General features: G+C 36.0%; 1 protein-coding gene across 2 annotated transcripts; it reads right to left on the bottom strand.

The window, feature by feature from the left end:
• Positions 1–226: 226 nt before the first annotated feature.
• LOC131049950 (adenylate kinase isoenzyme 6 homolog) lies at positions 227–13,677 on the bottom strand. 2 transcript variants are annotated; one of them, XM_057984062.2, is made up of 4 exons: positions 13,545–13,677; positions 13,214–13,459; positions 1,159–1,304; positions 227–920 (listed from the first exon to the last, which is right to left on the bottom strand). In XM_057984062.2, exons 2-4 carry the CDS (start codon positions 13,454–13,456, stop codon positions 731–733), a joined length of 579 nt encoding a protein of 192 aa, XP_057840045.1. In that variant the 5' UTR covers positions 13,457–13,459; positions 13,545–13,677; the 3' UTR covers positions 227–730. The 2 variants fall into 2 exon arrangements, with proteins under 2 accessions (XP_057840045.1, XP_057840046.1); XM_057984063.2 differs by having other exon boundaries at positions 13,214–13,562.
• Between the last annotated feature and the right edge of the window lie 9,120 nt (positions 13,678–22,797).

The following is a 22,797-nucleotide window of genomic DNA, read 5'->3' on the forward strand; positions in this document are numbered from 1 at the left end:
TTCTACCCTATTTTCTAGTAGCTAGTGGAGTGGAAACTTTTAAGTGTAATTTTATTTACAAGGTTAAAATATATAGGTTAATTTTGGCATCCCCAAGCCAATTGAATTCTATTGGGGTACAATGGATTCCCTTTACCGTTTCATCTACAGCTTGCAGACTAATTCTAGCATGTGTAATAACTTTATGTAATATATCATAATAAACTGGTAAATAGTTTTTCACAAATTTGCTGACAAATACATTTTATAATAATAGCAAATTAATAATGTCTTGTACAAACCATGCAGATTGATTGTGTTTATTTGAATGGCCAGCATATTAGTTATGCTTATCTGGTATGGCTAGACATTGAAACTCACTGAAAGCTAGCTGATTAAAAATGTCGATGTGAGCACCCTACTAAAATAATGTATACTCCTATGCTCACAAGAAATATCACTGCAAGCATCCTACCAAAATAGTGTACATTCCAGATCTTAGGACACACAACTGTATTTTCAGAGAATCATTTTCCATACTAATTTTTCACCCAGCTCACCCAGCTGTATCTTTTGATATCAAAACACAATTTCAAAAAAAACTCCCCAGTGACCAAAAGCAACAAGATCATGTAACCAAAATTTAGCGTAATGTAATACCCCTCCAATATTCAGTCCAAGAAAATCGCAGAATGTGCACTCTAGAAAATTTAATGTATTACAGTGACTCGGGAGACCACGTCCAAAATGCTTATTGGTTTCTTGGCCTCCAATTTCTAACCCACTCTTTCAACATATTTACATTCCTGCTGATATCGTCAATAGTATCACTCTGGACAGCCATGATGATGTTCTCAGCATAGCTCTCACGTGCTTCTTCAAGTAATACTTGAAAAATTTCACATTCAATATTATTCTGGAGCTTTTGCCCCATATAACCTCTGACAGAATTTACTAAACAATATCAGATACAAAATATAGTTGAATAAATGATTTAATAGAATAAAGACAGGCGTTAAAACTTGAATGTATATAAGTGTATGCAAGAATGCTTCCTCATAATACTTCATTTGAATCCTACAACTACATGTGCATAATATATTCTAGTTACGCAGAGATTATGTATTTTGAAATAATAAACATTTAGTCTCAGTTGTTAAGAATGAATATATATGTTACCTACTAATCAGACGATCATATAGAATAGAGTTGTCTGTTTGCAAAACCACCACAAAATCAAACCACCGTTGCGGGAAAAAATCACAACTATGATAATCAACAATGTTTCCTCCCTCTTCCATCAAGTTTTCAAGTTCATCATTTACCTGGGAAATAAACCATAAAATACTAAGTAAATTATGTAAATAAACAATTCCAAGAAAAAACTATTTGACAATCCCTCAAATACTTGCAGCAATGCAGCATTCATCTAATTTGAAGGCTTGGCTTATAATACAACAATATATCTTTAGAGTTTCATTGTTTCCTGCATAGTCACCAAACTCCAATTCTGCAACTAAAGAATATCGACATCAAAAAGAAATGGACATTTAATATTAATTTATTGATATTAAAAGAGATTATTTTCATTGTATTATTAATAACTAAGAAAACTGTACATCAAACTCAGCTTCAAATTTTGAGATACTTTTAATATAAAAAAGTCTAAAAGGAGAATGATACAAAAATTATTCAGAACGCTCAGTAGTGCCAGCTAAGCCACTAATATGTTTTTTGCCACACCTGAGGGCTCCCTACTTGCCAAATCTGTCTAGGTCCCTGCATTTATCCAAGTCCCGATCCCTAAATTTTGGTTCTCCTATTTCAGCAATCCATGTTAGTTGTTGATCAATTGCATCAACAATTGCCTGCCAATCATTTCCTTAACAACTTTTTTATTGCAGGGTTGAAGGTAATAGTGCACAAACATTAAGTTGTTCATGCTTATTTGAAATATTTATGCAGGTATGCTCCAGTTACACTCACATCAATAAGTAGTGTATGTTAGGCTCAAAATGTTAATAACAATATTCCAGAGTCCTAGAGTTCCGATGCCAAGATCCTCTGGCCATGTACCTATAAAATGTGCAATTGCATGGAACATTCTTGATATTGAGACGTCGGAATGTTGATTGATATTGAAAACAAATGCAAATTGGTAATTTCTGTTAACCAGAATGACTCTCTACAACAGAAGCTTACTGTGATATCTTTTTCTTGAACAAAACTTCACATGTGGTAAAATTAAATCAGCTAGAAGGTAAATCAAAACATGGAAGTAGGAACACAAAGTAGCATTCATCCACAGATAAACACAGAAATTTACCATGGAGAAACCCTAGTGAGGAATAAAACTCCAAGGGCAAAAGGATATGATTGTTGTTTGTTCCTATTAGAACAGTTTGTGACAAAGATTGCAGAATTCAATCATTGTGGAACATTCAGCCTCAAGAGTCCCTTCATCCAAAATGCTATGGTGATGTGCATGCATCTCTGACCAAATGATATCATCTGAACTTCCTCGATCATTTATACATTTGGGACAATTCAAATCACCTGCTCTTCCAAGTACTTTTGGATGGTTACAAAAAATCCTTGATCGTACCACAGCTTAGCCGATAAATCAATATTAATAGTTTATCACTAATATTTTCTGCTGACTCAGTCGAATTGGCGATGTAGCTGCTGACAATTTCTTCCTGCATGGAGCTGGTGAAAAATGAAATGACAAGAAAGCAAATCTCCATGTCATTCCATGCATTTATATTGTTCGCCATCTAGCTTTGCCCTGAGCAACCATTTAGATCAGCATATGCACATTCATCCATAGAGTGGCCATTCACATGAATTACATGAGAACTGGGAAATAAAGATTATGAAAGTAAATGTGCACAGAAAAGTAACAAGAGAAAAACTTAAAGGTTTGTAATGGAGACAACCAACATAGGGTTGTGCTGTCAATCCACTATCACCAATGAAATGTAAGGTTACAGTGAGACTTCAAGGAACCAATTATAGTCAGCAGGGATGTAACACTTGAGGAGGACTTCGCATCTTAAAAAGTCTTAGGAATTCATTTTCGTAATAGAAGGTTGAATCTCCAAAACTTCTAGTAGTTTACAGTTTAAGACAGCAGCCTTCAAGTGAGGAGGGAGGAACTTCAGCCCCTTCTTCTTCTCCTATTAGGATACCTCGCTGGTTTGACCGGACACTGATGGATGCTCAAGAGCATGTTGAGGCTCTTAGGAGCACATTCAGGGAGTGCAGGCAAGAGAAGTTTCCTAACTACATAGCATTGATGAGTAACATCATCGAGTCTTCCAGCCTCCAAGAAGCAATGAATCAGCAGGCCAAGCCCTTTGCAAAAGGAAAGTTTGAAGCGTGCAAATACAAACATAAATTGGTGCAGTATTCCTTCCTTGTTGAGAGGGAGTGCTAAAATTTTTAGCTCAATTTGGATCTACTGCATAGGTTCACTGTGAATGTGCAAGTGGTTCGATTTATATCTATTGTGTGATTCATTTAAGTGATAAAGTGAAAATCTTTTATTTAGTTATTTAAGTCTAATGAAGTGTGGATAAGCACTAATGGTTTAGACTTATCTTCCAAGTCATCTCCTACATGAGATGAGATTGCTATTTTTGAAAGATAAGAGATTTAGCTGAATAGTATAAAGATAGATACAAGATAGAAATTTGATAACTTGGTACAGTGTAATAATTCCGTCTAGCTGTTAGTTTTACAGTTGTGGAGGTTTCTTTGTAGGCTTTTAAAGGAATGCAAAGCTGATTTGAAGGTGTAAATTGTTTGTGCTTGCGTTTGTTTCCAGAATCTAAATTTCAGTTATTCTGTGATCGATTCAATGGGTTTTTTTTTAAATTAGGAAATTAGCCATCTAGAAAAGATTTATCTTCATTTAATGCCTTAGTTCTTGAATTGCTGAGATAGGAGCCCCTATGCAGAATCACAATATGTCCAATTGGCCATACATGCCTTCCTCTGATTACTCTTTAATCACCTTTTTTTAGTTGCTTTCTTTGATTTGCCTTTGGCTTCACTACAGGCATTTTGGTGTAGGATTTGTACTTGACCATACACAGAGCTCATGTTGCCAGAATAATAGTGCATATTTCTGGCGTTTCTCTTGCAGAACTTCAATCAGCTTTTAAGCTGCAAGATGGTTAAGGCATTGGCTTTTACTCACAGTATAATTGGGAAAGACATTGTAGCAATTCAACAACAAGGGTCCTTGTGCCAGATCCTTTCCCTTCTAGAGGGGCCCATGGAAACCTTCCAAGGAGGTGGCAGTAGTTTGGTGTGTTCAGGTTGACTTACTAATGGATAAGTTGATGATCCCCATTAATTCTGAAGAACATGAAGAACCTTGTTCCTTGGATATGAAGCTTGCTGCAGGTGGTGGATGGCATGAGACTGCTACATGGCAGAGTAGTTTTGACCACTGTTTTGGTCATAGATCGCATACTCGGACTCGGAGAGTACTCGGCAAGCCCAAATTTTTTGACTCGGCCAAAACTCGGAGAAAACTCAACAAAAACTCGGCAACTTAAAAATTACTAAATAAATAAATAAATATAAATATAATTTTATTAATTTATAAACTATTGATATTTAATAAATTATTAATATTAGATATAATATTTGCTATGATAAAACCATAAAACAACAAACGAATTAGTTTTAGGTATAAATTTAAATCTTATAATATATAGTAGTTTAGGTTTATAATTCATAATAGAAATTTTAAATTCATAATATTTAATAAAATTATAGTTTAAACTCTAGGTTAAATTGGTAAATGTAGTGAAACTCTAGGTTAAATTGGTAAATGTAGTGAATGTATAAACTTAAAAATTTCAAAAGATAAATGAGTCAATTTTTATACTACAGTTTTTCTTTAAGATTTTAATTTTTTAGAATTTACGTTCTTATTTTGCTTTAACAAAAAGCAGAATTTTTTCACGAAATCGTTCAAACTGTCCCTGGACATTGTCCAAAACCCACCCCCATCGCATGTGAACTGTCTGGCAATTTTTTGGGCAATTTTTGTAAGTTTTTCGTGAGTTTTCCACGATTTGCAGGCAATTTTTCCACAGCCCGGACCCACTGGACTTTTGGTACAGTATGTTGCTATTTGTAGCTAGTGGTGGCTAACATTGTTATGTTTATTCTGTTTTCAGCTACAACTTGCTTTTCCTTTTCTTGGGGGTTATCCCATATTGGTTTTCAGTTGATGATGGGTTTTAGCCTGGTACTGATTACTGACTGTTAGTTGATAAATATTTAATGGCTTAGTTGCTTTGACTCTTCATCTTGTAAAGGGCATGTTTTGAACTTGCTCTTTTGAATCACTTGTAATCGTGTATTTTTCATCTACTCTAAGGGCAGGGAACACAATAGAACCCCCAATAATTATAGCAAAGAATATGTGTACTCTGCTGCTTTAAATACATTGAAAAAGCTTGTGATAAACTAATTTGTGTCAATCCAACGAAACCTGAATTATAACCCAAAAAACAGGGCCAGATGAATGATCAACCTCCCAATAATAGTAGAGTAAGTCTAGGTATATCCTTAACTTATAGGGAGAGGAACTTGGCCAGGCGAAACATGACAGGAGAGATGTCTCTCAATCATGGCATCAGATTTAAATTTTGAATTAATCATTAAAATCCCCTTCTGCACAAAGAGAAACAAAAATAAGAAAATAGGATAGAATGGTACCAAGTTTTCATTGTGAATGGACCATTTATACTCGTTTGAAGATTTAATCAAAACATAACTGTTTTGTACCTCTGAACCATTAACTATTTGGCATTAAGCATCTCCAGCATAAGACCCTGAATGTTTCACATTTCTCAACTAATATTCATTAAACTCAGAAAATAAATTATGTAAATATTATTCTGTTAAAACATTTAGCATTTTAAGACCACAAAATATAAACTCAATATTTATTTTTAGACCCAGTCATGCCTTTCCTGCCATCTCTAATGGGAAAGTTTAAGTGGTAAATTAGCAGATTCTTGTAGCCAAGCCTGGTGTTTAAAATCCTAGAAACATGTTAAATTTTGGAATTGTGTAAAGCATCACATCAAAATCTGAATGCTGCATACCCAGCTGAGAAGGCCAAGTGCACTTCCTGGGTGACTTTGCTGAAGAGTTGCTTCCAAGTCATGGCATCAAATTCAAATGGTTCAATAATGTAGCTATACAGTTACACAAAGGAATTGTACTTTTTGCAAAATCAAAAAGGTTAAGTTTTCATAAATGGCAGTTATGAGCATAATAAAAATGAAGCAAGAAAAAAACATGGTTAACATACACAGTTATTTCCAAATTTTCTTCTTTCTCCAACATTGTAATACAACATTATTCTATCATATATTATATTTTGCATAAACTACACAAGTATCCATCATAAGCAGAGCACAAAATCCAAAACAAAACATGGTATCTAGGAATCTAAGCTAAACATTGCCTCTGAGGAAAATTCCCAAATGAAAAGCAGTCAAAAGTCCACAAAATCTACTAAAAATCCCCTTTCATTAACAAGAAAAAAAAAATCAATCGAGTGGATGTGACAAAGCCAGGTAGTAAATTCAACACAATATGACAGTAATGACCTGAATTCATATCTCACATTAATTGCTGGCAGCGCTATAAAAGAATGATGATTCATCCACCATGTTATATGGTTTGGATAGTCATTAAAACTAGACCACTCTCAATAGTCACCAAGAGGTCCCATGGAAGGGGCATTCCTATCTTTTCTCAGCATAATGCAATCTAGTTAGGGCATCTGATTGAACAATTGGCTTTAACCTAGCAGCCTCAACACTTGAAGACAAACTCACACAACAAAGTGCAAAATAACAATAATACTATTTATATTAACTCAGAAAATCAACATGCAAATGGATTACAGACATGCTATGAAGTATGAACTTATTGAAAAGACACCCAAAATGGAGGAAATTTTGGAAAGACATTTTGATCCACGCAGTGATCTCACTGGTTTTTACCACCTATTCTCTCCACAATGTCTTTTTTCTTTCTTTCAGACAGTCTGCCTCTCCCCTTTTTTTCCCTATTTCTTTCAGTTCTTCCAGCCTCTTCTTTTGCCACAAGTTAGGGCATGATTTTGAATTTTCAAAATAAAATACATCTCTACATCAGCCCTTCTGTTCCTTACAGAACCATCTAATTTATTCTAACTGAAACAGCTTGAGGACTTTGCATCTCAAATATTTGATGAAAAGTCAATACAAAACTACAACCCAGAACAGTTATGCAGCAACTGAAATAATCATGCAACTTGGAAAACAGTTGCACGGCAAATGGGAACTTGCATGGCATTGGATAAATAGTTTTACAACAACTAGGGAATCATCCAGCAAGTTGCACAACAACAGGGAAAGTAGTTGCGCAGCAGCTGGGAACTTACACATCAAGTTGCACAGCAACAGGGATTCACTATCTTCTGATTTCCCCAAACATGCCATCACATTGAAAGCAAATACACAAGAAGACCAAAATTTGGCACAACCTACCTCATTTTGTTTTTAGGTGATGTAATATTTCTCATGAACTCAAATGCTCCTACATCAAACATGTTGATTATGCAAAACATGTCGTGAGCTTGAGGCTCACGAACATTTTACAAAATATGAAATTGAGATTCTGTGCTCAGCAACTTCAGATGCACTCAACCATGTTGCTTCATTTTTTGTTATTTTTCCATTTCACGATACACACTTTGTGTAATATTTTCCCCTAGTCTTCTCGATCACTCAATAGCCTACCAGTGCTTCAGCTTCTTCCTATTCTTTCTCTGGCAACTACTATATCCATGCTTCTGTTAGAAAATCCGAAACTGTTTCTTCCCCTTCACTTGTTTGTCCACGGTAATGGTATAAATCAACAACATTAAAAATTGGACAAATCTATACTCCTTGGATTTTCAACCTCATAAGCATGTACACTTTCTTAAGACCTTGCAGGGTCCAATCTCTTTATATTTTAGCTTTCTGTAGGTTTCTTGGAGAAACCTCTCCTCTCACAAATGAGTTAAAACTAAATCACCAACCTGAAATTCTTGCTCTCTCCTCCTAAGATTATTTTGTTGTTTGTATTCCACCATATTCTTCTTCACGTTCCTTCTTACTTCATGATGTAACTCTTGTATGTAATTAGCAATATCCTCCACCATATCACTCTGCCTCCCAAAGCTTGTAATATTACTCAGTTCATCTACCCCTCTTGGGTTGTAGCCATACACTGTCTAAAAAGGACTCTTAGCTGTACTCTTGTTAAATAAGTTGTTGTAAGCAAACTCAACTTGTACAATATCAAGTGCCATTGATTTCGCTTCTTTCCTGTGTTGAATATCCTAACATATTCCCGAGGCTTGTATTTGCAAACTCCATTTGCCCATCCACTTGTGGACGATAGTCTGAACTAAAACCATGGTAACCGGGAAATGCGTCTCCCACCCCCTGAGATGCATCTTGCAGACAAAGATGTGTCTCTGGTACTAGAAACATCCTGATGCACAAGATTCATTTGGCCACTGTCTCCCACCGTCTCCGAAGTATTTTGACCAGAAATTAACGTCTCCTGCTAGAAAACTTAGGGCAAAACATGTTAAAAGGCAAATAAATAGAAAATGCCGCGAGCTTACTGTCTTGGCTTAAAACTCCTAGTGTTGTCCCGCTTGCATCACAATCCACTTGAAACATATTACTAAATTTGGGCAATGCTAGAATTAATTGTTCAGTCGCTTTCTCCTTGAAAAGTTAAAAAATCTTCTTTGCTGCAACTATCCATTGAAACTCCTTCCTACCACCCTTCATTGTCTACATGATAGGTGCACAAATGCCACTAAATTTTCTAATAAATTTCATGAAGCTTGCTAAACCGTAAAAATTTATTGCTTCAAATGTGTTTCTTAATGATGGCCACTCCACAATAGCCCTTACTTTCTAGGTCCATCTGCAAATCTTCTTGTGAAATGACAAACCCCAAATACACTATCTCCTTCATAAAACTATCCATTTTCGAATTAACCAGCAACTTCTCTTCCTTCAATCTTTGCAAAACTGACATCAAATGCATCAATGCTCTTCCTTGGTCTTACTAAGAATCAAAATATCATCTAAATAGACAATCACAAACTCATAAGACATGGTTTCAGCACTTCATTTATTGATCTCATGAACATGTTTGGTGAATTGATCACCCCAAATGGCATAACTAGCAACCTATACAACCCATCCTTTGTCTTAAATGCAGTTTTTCACTCATCGCCTTGTCTAATTTGAATTTGGTGACACCCACTCTTCAAATCAATTTTTGGAAGCAATTTGCTCCACTTAGAAAGTTCATTAAATCATTCATTCAGGATGGCAAAAACTTGTACTTTATTGTTATCTTGTTAGTGGCTCTTGAATCCATGTATACACCATTTTTCATCCTTTTTAGGTGCTCATACTATTGGAACATCACATAGGCTCAAACTCTCCCTTATAAAACCTTTGTCCAATAGCTATTGCTTCCTCACCTTATTATTTTCCATGCATGTCATTCTATGCACTGTCTTATTCAATAAAAAGGCTCCTAGAATTACATCCATATGTTTACTAATGCTTCTCACAGGTGAAAATTTGTCTAATAATTCCTTCAAAAGTATTTCAATATACTCCAATATTTCTTTTATTTCCAATCAAATCTTCAAATTTATCTGTTGTCCTAACTTTCGCAAGCTTACATCTCCTTAATAATTATCCAAAAATCAAACATGCTTTTAGGTTGTTGTCCACTTCTTTTGCTTTGTCTTTTGATGGGCACAATTAAATTTTCTCATCCTTCATAATGGTAAAAGCATTCATCCTAGCATCAATCACAAGTTACAACCTTCCTATCAAACTACCACAATCTTTCCAATAAGGTATCACAAGCATCCATGGACCTAATATCACACATAACTTCATCCTTGTATACACCAATCTAAAAATTGATACACTGCTCCCTTGACAAAAGGTGATGCCCCTTTTGTAGCCATGAACTCTTGTACAAGTTTGGGTGTTTTAAAAATTGCTTTCCATATATCAAACACACCTTGGAATGTTGTCCAATTCTTGTCTTTTGTCTTTCAATGGAGTCGATGTAAATTCTTTCCCATCCTTCGCAATGGTATAAGTGTTTACACTAACATTATAAACAAAAATCCTATAAAACTACCACAATCTTTCCAATCAGACATGACAAGCATCCATGGGCATTTATCACACACAACTTCATCCTTATATGCACTGATCTAGAACTTAACCATACACTACTCACTTACCAAAAGTAGCCACAAAACTTTGTACAAGTTTGGGTGTTTAATCTTATTTGGCTTAAACTTTTCTACCATCTCCTCAAATACTAAGTTATCAATACTCCCACCATCCACAATGACTTTATATCATTTTCCTCCTAAATAAATTCTTCTTTGTATCAGCTCATGCTCTACTTTATCAAGTTTCAGCAACTTTATTAAAAAACAATGACTCTCCTTGCCCTTGTTCCTTTGCATATGCTTAGGTGAAGCTAGGCTTTCTTCTTCTACTTGTGCAGCATACTATTCTATTGTACCTTTGGACATTTAAAAACCCTATGACCAACCTCTCCACATTTATAACAAGTGTCGATAAAATTGTCTTCCTCTACCCTTTCATAGTAACCTTCCTAAAGATGAGTCTCATCTTCCTCTTGTGTGCTGACTGCAGTTATTGCTTTGTGTTGTGTTGGATTCCCCTTCATTGCCTTGTTCTCTACCACCGCTAAATTGTGCTCTTCCTCTTCATTGAGTTATTTGGTTTTTTTCTTGTCAGCTTCTCCTCTAGCTCTAAAGCATTCTTATAGACTTCTTCTATTGATCTTGCTCTAATCATATTAAATTCACCTTGAATTGACACTCGTCCATTTATATACCTTGAGATATTTTCTTCATCATTCTCCATGTGGCCAACCAATTTGTTGAGCCTATAGAATTCCTTCATGGAGTCCTTAACATTCATCTATTTTTGTTTTAAATTCTGCAGTTTTTTTGAATAAAATCAACTAATAATTTGTTGGTAGAAATTTCACCTTTGATTTTGCAACCATCTAATTCCAGATTTTAATTCTCTCCTTCCCTCTTCTCCATCTTTTTGTTTGAACATAACCGCGCCACAATGGTGCATGAACTTTTAATTTTGTGCCAGCAAACTTTACATTTTTTGGGTCCTCTACTGATTTGTAATCACAATATTTTTTCTTTTCCGAAATCCAATCTAAAAGCTCTTTGGGGCTTAAACTTCCACCATAGTAGGGAGTATCCGGTCTTGGTTTACCGCTCATCTTGGACATAATTCTAAAAAAATCCTTCTAGTTAATCCATTACATCCGCTACCTCAAATTCCTCACCTTCTACTGCTTCTTCATCTTCACTAACATCTTCCACATATGCTTCTCATCTTTGTGTTGCCTCCATTGCATCTATCCTAGTTGAGATTCCTCTTGACATCTCTACTACAACCCCTGATGCTCTTGGTCTTCCTATGTGTGCCATGCCTTTTTCCTCAAGCTCTCTGCAGTTGCAGGATTTCACACACACGCCTATAATAAATGTCTAGATTCTATTCAAGGCATAACCCTCTGATACCACTTGATGCAGTCTAGGTAGGGGGGTCAACTGAACAATCACCTTTAACCTAGCAGCCTCAACACTTTTGGACAATCTCCAACAACAGAGGGCAAAATAACAATAATACTGTTTATATTAACTCTAAAAATCAACATCCAAATGGATTACAAAGATGCTATGAGCTTATTGAAATACGAATTAAACATAAAATGGCACCATTTTGATTTTTACACCCATAAAGGAGGAATTTTCAAAAAAAATTATCCACGCAATGATACTCTGGTTTTTCTTCACGGTGTCTTTTTTTCTCTCTTTCAGACAATCTGACTCTCCCTTGCTTTTGTGTACTTCTTTCGGTTATTCTAACCTATTCTTCTGCCATGATTTAGAGAACGATTTTGAATTTTCAAAGAAATGACATGTCCATCCATGTCTTTGCATATACCCTTTTATTCCTTAAAATAGGTTGTTGCTTTACTTTCTTAATTCTAAATGTCCTGATGATGATTGAAGAAGTCATCCTCAATCAGTAAACCATACATGTTTGTCTATATACCGGGCTGTTTCATACAAGATTTAATTGAGTACCATACCTTCCATTCAGTTCTATTTAGTTTCAATAAAACTTGCCACATAATATTCGTAAAAAACCCCTAAAATCATCTACTTTATTCTAACTGAAACAACTTGAGGACTGGTCTGATAAATAATTGCTGAAAAGTCGCAACGAGACTGCAACCCAGAACAGTTATGCAACAACTGAATTAATCACACATCAGCTTGAAAAACAGTTGCGCGTCAACTGGGAATTCTCACAGCAGCGAGTATAAAGGACGTGCATCAATTGGGAAGTCATGCAACAACTAGAAAAAATAGAGGTGCAGCAACTAGGAATTTACACAGCAAGTTGCACGAGAGAAGGGAGAATACATGGAACAATTCACTCACATCCGATTTACCCAAACATACCATCAAACCGAAAAGAAACAGGAAAAAAGACCAAATTTTGACATAATCTACCCTACTTTCTATTTGGATGATGTAGTATTGCTCATGCATCACAGCCTGTACTCCAGAAACATAGCGAACACATTTTGCAGTAGCAAGTTTCCACAGAGAAACATTATTTTTGCCTCAGCTGCTACTTTTCAGGAATTTCGCTAGTTCTGACAAAAGCATGTCACGAGTAAACTGACATAGGAAAAGCAAAAAATTCCTAAATTCCCTCATTTGCCGCTACAAACTTCTAACAGATTTCTTCCATAACTTATCCACCCAATTTATTTTCTGAAAGATTATAAATTTTACAATTGCAGTTGTAAACCATTCAAGGGACAACACACCATACAAATAGAAGCAGCAACCCCCTCCATGGAGCCCCGCCAATGTTATTGTGACGGAAATACTCTATAACTGAGCTACAGTAGAGTAGGGTCGAGTGTCGACCAGATGACATCGATTGAGGGATTCTGTTCTTCATTAAGAGGAAAAGAAAAACCAAAAAAACTACTACATAGATGAGCAGAAAGTAGAATAGAGGAGTACCAGGTCTTCATTGAGAATGTAACATTCATACTCATCATCCCAGCCGTCGTGGAGGTTCTTCTGCTTGACAAGGTCACCCACGTTGATGTGACGGAGATTCACAGAAGGGTCATCTGCTAACAGAGAACAGGTCGTTGTCTTCCCTGTCCCAGGCGTTCCTGTAATTAAAATGTTCGGCCGCCTTCTTACCCTTGAATCTGCCATCGGTCCTGGGTTGTTCTCTGCTTGCTCTCCTGATTCCATCAACTGCAATTCAACGAATTTTGATACACATGAGACAGAGAGAGAGAGAGAGAGATACTGCTATTATAGGAGGTTTAAGATCGAGTACCTTGCCTCCGTGTTTTTCGTCAGTAGTAGAAGGGTTTTGGGGCTTTTTTAGTACTTAACGTTCGGTTAAATTGCAATAACTAAAATTGGTTATTCTTAAATCATTTTAGTACAATTGTATTAACTAAAATTCGTTATTATTAAATATTTTTTCAATTAAAATTTTTTTTTTTTAATATTTTAAAAAAATTAAGATACATGATATTTAAGTTCTTATATAAGTCTTATATACAAATCTTTACAAATGACCTATGCAATTTTTTTCTCTTCTACAATTTTCTCTTCCATAATTATTATTATTATTATAATATAACAGCTTCTGTCTCCATAAAAATTCAAACCTTAAATCTCGAATGTTTGTTAAAATCTTAGCCGTCAACACTTAGATTGGTTGCTACATTGTTATATTCCATTTTCACTTCTAAATTTTAACTTTATAACCATCAATAAAACGGAAACAAAAACAGGGGCAGTTTTTCTATATAACTCCAGGGAAGCTGTTGAATTTATACGTGGATGCCGCAATAAAAGCGGACACCATGACAAATATAAAAACATTTACAAGCTGAATAATAATCTATTTCTTATGTGCCAAGTGGTAAATAAAATATATTATATCCAATGCCAATGTGAAATTTTAGACAATCAAATTATTTTAGTTAAATGTATTTATTATTATTATTATATTTATTATATTTATATAGTAGAACATGTCTAAAATAAAATATATCTTTCATAAATATATGTATTTACTATTAATATTTAATATACATTTTTTATATAATATATAATTAAAATAATGTTAGATTAAAGATGAATAAATAATTTAATATTATATATACTATTGATAAATATTATTAATATATTTAAGTTTTTATATATACAATAATATAATAAAAATAATATATGCTATGGCGACGAGAGGAAAACTAGGGATGCATCCATGGAGACAAGGTGATCAAGATTGGCAGAGAATTTAGAGGAATAGGAGTGAGAGGAACATTGGTCTATGAAAACCATTGAAACAGATTTGGGAGGATCAAAAGAGAAATGGATCTTTCAACAAAGTTCGTGATAAGGCTTTTGTTGCAGATTGTAGGTATGTAAGACATTGTGAGAGGTATCAAAGGTCGTTCGCAAGATATGAAGGATGTTCGATAAAACAGAGGAAGCGAGCAAAATCATGTTTGAAAAGGAATGGAGACTAAAAGAAACTCAGAAAGCAGGTGAGCTCACTAAGGTATGCGTCCAAACAGCTAAAATCAGGTTGTCTCGCTCTCCTTTGATGACCCATAATGGAATGATTTTGTTAGTAGATTCAAGGCAACAATTTTTTTTATGAAATGGGTGGGTGAATAGTTGGCATTTAGCCACGTAAAGAAATGGTGTGATGAGACTTGTCATTTCAAATTTGACCTAAAAACCCTTCCTAATGGATATTTCTTAGTAATCGATGAGGATGAAAGATTAAAAACATAGGTTTTTAACAACGGACCATTCTTCATGGGCAGATTAGGGCTTACTTCAAAGAGTGGGAACTAAACTTCAACCCGATTACGACTTCTATTGATGAAGTCCTAATCTAGATAAAGTTGTGTAATTTAACAAGGGAGTATTGGGATCATGAAACCCTCAAACTCATTAGTAATAAGTTGGGAAGTTTTATTAGGGCTGATGAGGTGATCAAGCAATAGGATTTTAGTATGTATGCAAGGATACATATCAATTGGAAGCCTATTCCACCTTTGCCTAAAGCAATGGAAATAAGGACTAATGTTGGGTATTGGTGACAACAAATAGAAGTGGAAGATGTCGTGGAAAGCTGCAAAATTTGCAAAACAATGGGGCATTGCATGAAGGATTATTATGTGCACAAAAAGGGCAAGGAAACGAAAGTAAAAGATTTGGAGAATAAGGTCATTTCTTTGTCGAAAGGTATCAGGAACTCGGAAATGCCCAAATCGCAAGAGAATGTGGGATGTGGTGTTGGGGCTAAAGGGTGTAATGTTGATTTGATCCCAGGCCACACTGCACAACTTGATTCCATAAGAAGAGGTCTTATTAAGGCAAGCATGGAGAGCCTTGCAAGTTGCGTTGAGTCTTTGGGTTGCAAAGAGAAAGTGATGGATCACACCATGCTTAATGTTGGTATAGTCTTCGCTCAAGGCAATGTCCTTGATAGGGATTGTGGACAAAAAGAGATCAATTGTAACCTTATGGAAGAGGAGGCTCAAATACATTGCATTCAATAAGTGGCTAACTTGGTGGGTGAAGCCTTGGCAAAAGTTGAGAAAGCCATTGATGTTATGAGAAACCCAAACATCAATTGTGTAGGGGCCACAAAAAGGAAAATGAGTCCATGTGTAGATGTTGGTATTGGTCAAGAGAATGCCTTCAGAGATATTCATGAGTCTCCATCTAAAGAGAGGTCGATGAGTAACACTTAGGAGACAAATTAGATCACGCCAAGAGTCAATCCAGATGGTGGTGACATGGATTGGGCATTGACGAAGGATGATGATGATTGGATTATGGAAGGGGATGAGGATATCTTGGAGAAGAGAACCATATGTCAAATGAAATTGGAGATAAAGAAACGAAAATTAGGGGAGAAGAAGACCAGGGGTAGAAAACCCAATAGAGTCAAACTAGAGTTGGTAGGATGTGTAAAAGGGAAAAATATTTTTTTCCACTAGAAGGGAGACTCCCTTCCTGAGGCATCATGAAACTCCTTACTTGGAATGTCAAGGGTTGAAATGCCCCTAACAAGTGGAAATTGATCAAGAGATGTTTTGATCAATCGAAACCTGATATTGTATTGCTCCAAGAAACAAAATTAATGAAGATTCTAAATTTTTTATGAGGCTCTCCAAAAGAATTGGCAAGTTTATTTTGTAGAAGCGGTAGGGACATTTAGAGGTTTAGGTGTAATGTGGAATCCATGAAACATTAAATTAAAAATTATTACTCTTTCCTCTCATTGGCAGTTAGTCAGAGTTCAGGGGATTGATATGGCATGTGACTTTTTCTGATATTTTTTTATGGCCCATATAAGGCAAATAAGAAGAGAGGTTTGGTTAAAAATTTCAAACATTATTCATAGCAGAAATAGGTTGATGTTTATCATGGGAGGATACTTTAATGCAACACCAACTTTAGAAGGTAAGCTTGGTGGTAAAGGGATACTAAGCTCTATTCAAAAGGATTTTCAAAAAATTGTTTTAGACAATGGTTTGATAGAATTCAAGACCAAAAATGGTGCTTATACTTGGACTAATAAAAGAAGAGGCCCCTCGCATATTGTGGAGAAATTGGATAAACTTTTTTCTACGGGTAGTTGGGCAAATTAGTCATTGGTATTTGAAGCATCCATCCTCCCTTTTCACGGGTTAGACCACTACCTGGTATCTCTAATCATGCAGAATGACTGTGTCCCGATGCGGTGCCCTTTTAAATTTGAGAAAATGTGGTTGTGAGATAATAAGATCAGCACGCTAATCGCCCAATGGTGGAACGATGCCCCCAAGGTCTTGGGTAAGAAAGCTTTTGTTTTCTTTAAAAAATTACAACTTATTAAGAATAAGCTGAAAGAATGGAACCATGTACACTTCAAAAAAATCTTTGACAAAAAACTAAGGTTGGAGGAACAACTAGAAATGGTGCAGACCAAAGTTATTAATTTGGCAATGGAGGAAGGGCATTTTATTTTGGAAACAAATCTCAATAAATAATATTTTGACATTCTGTGTAAAGAAGAGATCTATCATAGGCAAAAGTCTCATGAATTTTGGATCAAAGAGGGGGATCGAAACACTAAGTACTTTCACAATTTGGTTAAAGTCAAGAGGTCCATAAATAGAATAGTTGAAATTAAAAATAAGGAAGGAGTATTTTTATCCACTACAAATGAAATCAATCAAGAGGCAGTGAGGTTTTTTTAAAATCTTCTTAGGGAGGAGGGTATAAAGGATAAGAAATTGGTATCTAACATGTTGGAGGTTATTCCTAATATTGTTTCAGATCAACATAAATTTGATGCTAAAAAAGCCTATCACTTTGGATGAAGTAAAGATTGCAGTTTTCTCAATAGAAGGGGACAAAGCACCAAGCCATATGGGTTCCTCACCTTTTTCTATCAAAAGTTTTGGGAGATTATTGCAATGGATTTATGGGAGGTGGTGCAGGAATCTAGAGTGGAGATGTACATAGTAAGGAACTTCAACAATACACTTGTGGCTCTCATTCCCAAAAAAGAGAAAATTCTCTCCTTTGATGATTTTAGGTTGATCTCTCTTTGTAATGCAATCTACAAAGTGATAGCAAAGGTGATGATACAAAGAATGAAAAATATTATATTGAACATAATTTATGAAGAGCAGAGTGAATTTGTTCCACAAAGGTCAATAGTGCAAGGTATTGTCATTGCGCATGAAGTGATACACAGGAAGGCAATGACGGATAAAATATTATTAAAACTTGATATAAGGAAGGCCTACGATCATCTGGTTAGATCTTTGCTACTGCAAGTTTTGGAGGAATTTGGTTTTTGTAAAGAATGGGTAATGTGGGTGAAAAGTTGCATTACAAACCTAAGGATTTCAGTTTTAATCAATATAATCCCTCAAGGCTTCTTTCAATACACAAGAGGATTGAGGCAAGAGGATCCCTTGTCACCATTTTTTATTTATTATCTTAGCAGAAGTACTAGGTAAAAATATTTCCAAGATGCATAGAGAGGGCAAATGGAAAGGGGTCAAAATTGCACCTAGGGTGGAGGTGGTTACACATCAACAATTATTGATGACACCATGCTACTTGGGGAGGCTTCTCTAAGGGAGGCAATGAATATCAAGCAGACATTGGATAACTAATATGTGGTATTTGGGCAATGAGTGAATTGGCACAAATCAGAGGTTATCTTTTTCAATACCAATTTGAATAAACAGAGAGATCTCTAGGATTTTGGAGATAAAGTTTGGACTTATACTAGGTAGATTTTTAGGTATCCATCTCTTTGTCAGGGATTGCAAACTATCAGTGTGGAACAAATTGGTGGATAGATGTATAAGGAAACTTGAGGGATGGAAGAGTAAATGGTTAATAGTTGTTGGGCAGATTATAATGTTATGATCAGTTGTCTCCACTCTCCCTATTTTTTTGATTATCTTGGATTCCAAGCCTAAACAGAAATGGGTCAAGATCTTGAGGAACAAATACTTGGATTCCCCCCAAAGAGAGAGGATTTTAACCATCCAAGATCCCCCAAAAGGATCGACGATCTAGAACTTTCTTGTATCATGTATGAAGGTAGTGTGTGAGCATGTCACTTGGCAGTTGAGCAATGGGGATAAATCATATTTCTAGAGAGATTCTTGGGAGGGCCACAAAGTGTTTGGGGAGAATCAAAATATGAAAGAGGTGAGATGAATTTTGACTAATGAATGGAGTAGCAAGGTATGAAATTATGTGGAGAAAGTTTGGGAAGATGGGAGGGAGAAATGGAAATATACATTTGGATTGTTACCGAATGACCAACAAGCAGCGTGGTTTAGACATATTCTAGAGGGGAAGCAAGTTCTCTTTACAGGTGAAGAGGATGTCATAAAATGGTGTGGGGATAAAAAGAGGCAGTGTTCAGTGAAAATAGGTTATAGGTTGCTAGAAAATAAAATGGAAGATAATTATTGGTTGGCCAGATTGTGGTGGAATAAGAATTTCTTCTTGAACGCTAGTACCTTTGTGTGGCTGGCATTAGGTAAAATATTGAGTAGACTTGGCTTTCATAGACCGTTTAGATGCATGTTGTGTAAAAATGAGGAAAAGACACTTGATCATCTGTTGTTAAATTGTGAATACACATATAAGTTTTGGATATTTCTATTACAAAAACTTAATTGGCATATCCCACTTCCCTCCTCATTTAGTAGCTTATTCTAGAGTTGGATGTTGGTACAATGCAGGTTAGTTTATTCAAGCATATGGGATGTTGTACCTTCAATCACGATTTGGGACGTTTGGAAATAAAATAATAGACGTGTTTTTCAAGGCTAAGAAGAACTACAAAGAATGTGTGTGAGGTTGGAAAATGCAATATCAAAGACCATAAATGCAAATACCATGAATCACAATTTTTAGAAGTATCCTCTCAATTTGGAGTACAAAATAATCCACTCATTGGCCTCTTCTCAAATTTAGGTTGTTAATGGGCCTCATTGGGCTGATCCAATTACAAGTCGAAAGGAGAAGTGGTCTGGCACAGACCGAAAGAAGGGTGGATGAAGATTAATTTTGACGATGCCTCTAAAGGCAACCCTAGCCTATAAGGAGTTGGTTGTGTGGCTAGGGATGATAGGGGTAATATTTTGGTTGTTAGTGCGCAAAGACTTGGATATGGGACAAACAATGAGGCAAAATCCCAAGCAACAATCCTTCCAATTGACTTGGCTTCTCATCTCTCGGTCACACAATTGCATTTGGAAGGAGACTCCCAAGTGATTGTACATACCATAACCAAAGGTGAAGCACATTCATAAAAGCTAGATAAGTTTATAAAAATCATTGTTTCCAAACTAAATCAATTCTTAGATTTTAAAATCTCTCAAATTAAAAGAGATGGGAACAAGGAAGCAAATGTTTTGTCAAATTGGGGGTGCCATGTAAGGGATGATGATCTGCAGGTGAGATGGGAAGACTTTCAAAAATTGTCATTTAGTGAAGAGGAAAATTAATGTGATGGGTGGATGGGACGAGGGTGTTTCACAAAGTATGAGGTTGTCTTCAATGGTCAAATGCAATGATGAAGGAGGTACACAACGGATTGGAGCTTTGAGGGACAATTATTTAATAGGGGTGGTAGAGATGCATGTAGAGTGTGGGTATGCACATATTAATTACCCATCAATTTGCCCCTTGTTTCATTCAATTTGATGATTTGAGACAATAGAGGTTTAGTGGGGGTGGTGAAGGCAGGAAGGTGAGTCTATATGTGGGCTGAAAGAAACATGGAAGATAATTTTTCACTGGGCATAGACAAGAAACAACTTGCCTTCATGGGCGAAGTGTTTGAGGAGCAGATGAGAAACATTTTCAAAATAGAAGATCTAAGATTTTTGAGGATGGTGGATAATTTTTTGGGTGCAAATTATATGACCTTGGAGTTTAGGTTTAGGACGAATGTTGATGTGTCGTCCATGTTCTTGGCATGGAGCTTGGAGTTGTGCTCTAGAGAAGACATGAAATGGGTAATGTGAGAGTGCATCAAAGAGGAGTAGAAGTTTGGGTTGGAGTCTATTGGCCATGACATGCCTTAGAGAGGGTTTTTTCATGAAAGACGACAAATGGATACGAGACATAGAATTCACCCCACCCTTGAGATTGCTTATTGTTTGGGGTGCAAACAGTGATAAAGAACATAGGCGAGCGAAAGCCCGAGAGGGATGGGTGCTCATGAAATATTATCTACATGATCTGATGAGTTGGAGTAGGTCGCGATTAATGAGGATCAAAAGAAAGGCAAGATGAAACCATTTTTTCACAAGGAATATTATTGGGTAGGTGAAGGGAGCTAAAAGGAGTCGAACTAGTGAGCGATTGTGGTAGGGAAGGTGTATTTTTTTGTTGTCTACTCCTCATTTTTGTTATCATATCTGAATTTGATCATTTTGTCTTGTCTGTGGAGGTGTTTCAATTAATTTGACCCTTTGGTTTTGTATAAGTTTTGAAATTTGTAAGTGACTATGTATCCCTCATGATCCCTCATGGCTTCGACCATTTTCTAATAAGTGTAGGGGGATTGGATGGTGGTAGTCTCAAGTGTATGTATAGTAGAATCTTAGGAGGATAGCAAGCGTGTCTTCTCTAAAGTATGGAAGCAAAAGGATCCCTCAAAAATGAATGAAGAAATGAGGTATGCCCTTTATCGCCCAAAAATAGGGTTGTTTCCTTCTCGTTGGATTCACAGGTGAAGAATGATATAGTATCTTCTTTTAGAGAAATAACATTTTTCATTAAGTGGGCAGAGGATTGGCCGACTTTTAGCCGTGTCAAACAATGGTGTGTAAAGACTTTGAAGTTCCCCTATGACCCAAAGACCATGCCAAACAGTTTTTATATGGTAATTGGTGAAGATTCAAAACTAAAAAACTAGGTGCTCAACAATGTCCTATTTTTCAAGGGTGGTATAAGTTTGTTTGTTAAAGATTGGGAACCAAACTTTGACCCAACCAAAGCCATAATAGATGAGATCTCTATCTGGATTAGACTTTATAATCTCCCTAGAGAGTACTGGGATTTGGAGACACTCCAATTAATTGGGAACAAACTAGGTTTCTTCATTAAAGCAGATGAGGCCATTGAAAAGAAGGACTTGAGCACGTATGCCCAGAAGTGCATTAGTTGGAAACCTTTATTTTCCCTCCCCAATTCTATTGAAATTTAGAATAATGCAGGGATCTTGACACACCAAATTATGATGGAGGAAATCCTTGATTATTGTCGAACATGTAGAGAAGTGGGTCATGCGAAAGGGAATTGTGTGGTAATGAAGGGGAAGAGCATTGCATCTGCAGAATTGGCCAACAAAATCATAGAGGCATCGAATCCTTGCCATCCTCAAGCTATGTAATCTCAACAGAAAATAGGGAAGGATTCAAAAACAAGTGAGAGAGTTGGGGATTTGGAGTGTTTTTCAAATTTAAACTCTAGTCTGGATCTCATGCAAAAAATTTTACTTAGTTTTTTTAAGGAGGGAAGTATCGATACTCGAAGGCAAGCTTTTATAGGCCAAGATTTAAGGATTTCCTCTAAGGAAGAGAGCCTGACTCTTTTGGGGAGAGACAATGAGGGAGATAAAATGGGTGTTAGAGATTCTCAAAGGATGAATTCCTTGCCTTGCAGTGATTCTCAATGTGATAATGCAATTGCAGATCTAGTGGGTGAGGCTCTAGCTAAAGTTGAAGGGGCTATAACGACTTTAGGTAACCAAGAAAGCAAAGAAATGTGGGATTATCTATCTCAAAAGGAGAACACCTTGGTTGAAGAGACCCAAGCCTCAACTATGTTTAAAGACATTCATGAATCACTAATGAAATACAAAGAGGATGAGAGTGAGGATTGAGATCTCAGACCTGGAAATAGTGAGGAAGAAAAGGATGCAGATTTGGAATGGGAGTCCCCAGAGGGGGAAGATATTTGGGGAGTGGAAGGTGAGTTATCTATCAAAGAAAAGATAACTATTATCTAATCAAAGTCAGGCA

The sequence above is a fragment of the Cryptomeria japonica genome, chromosome 8 (assembly GCF_030272615.1).
Source record: "Cryptomeria japonica chromosome 8, Sugi_1.0, whole genome shotgun sequence".
Lineage (NCBI taxonomy): Eukaryota > Viridiplantae > Streptophyta > Pinopsida > Cupressales > Cupressaceae > Cryptomeria > Cryptomeria japonica.

Bases quoted from the DNA above. Each gene is read 5' to 3' on its own strand.
- LOC131049950 (XM_057984062.2), bottom strand. From the start codon at position 13,456: ATGGAATCAGGAGAGCAAGCAGAGAACAACCCAGGACCGATGGCAGAT. The intron at 1,305-13,213 runs GTACTCCTCTAT...TTTATTTCCCAG, and splicing joins ACATTCTCAATGAAGACCTG to GTAAATGATGAACTTGAAAA. The intron at 921-1,158 runs GTAACATATATA...AAATTCTGTCAG, and splicing joins TATGATCGTCTGATTAGTAG to AGGTTATATGGGGCAAAAGC.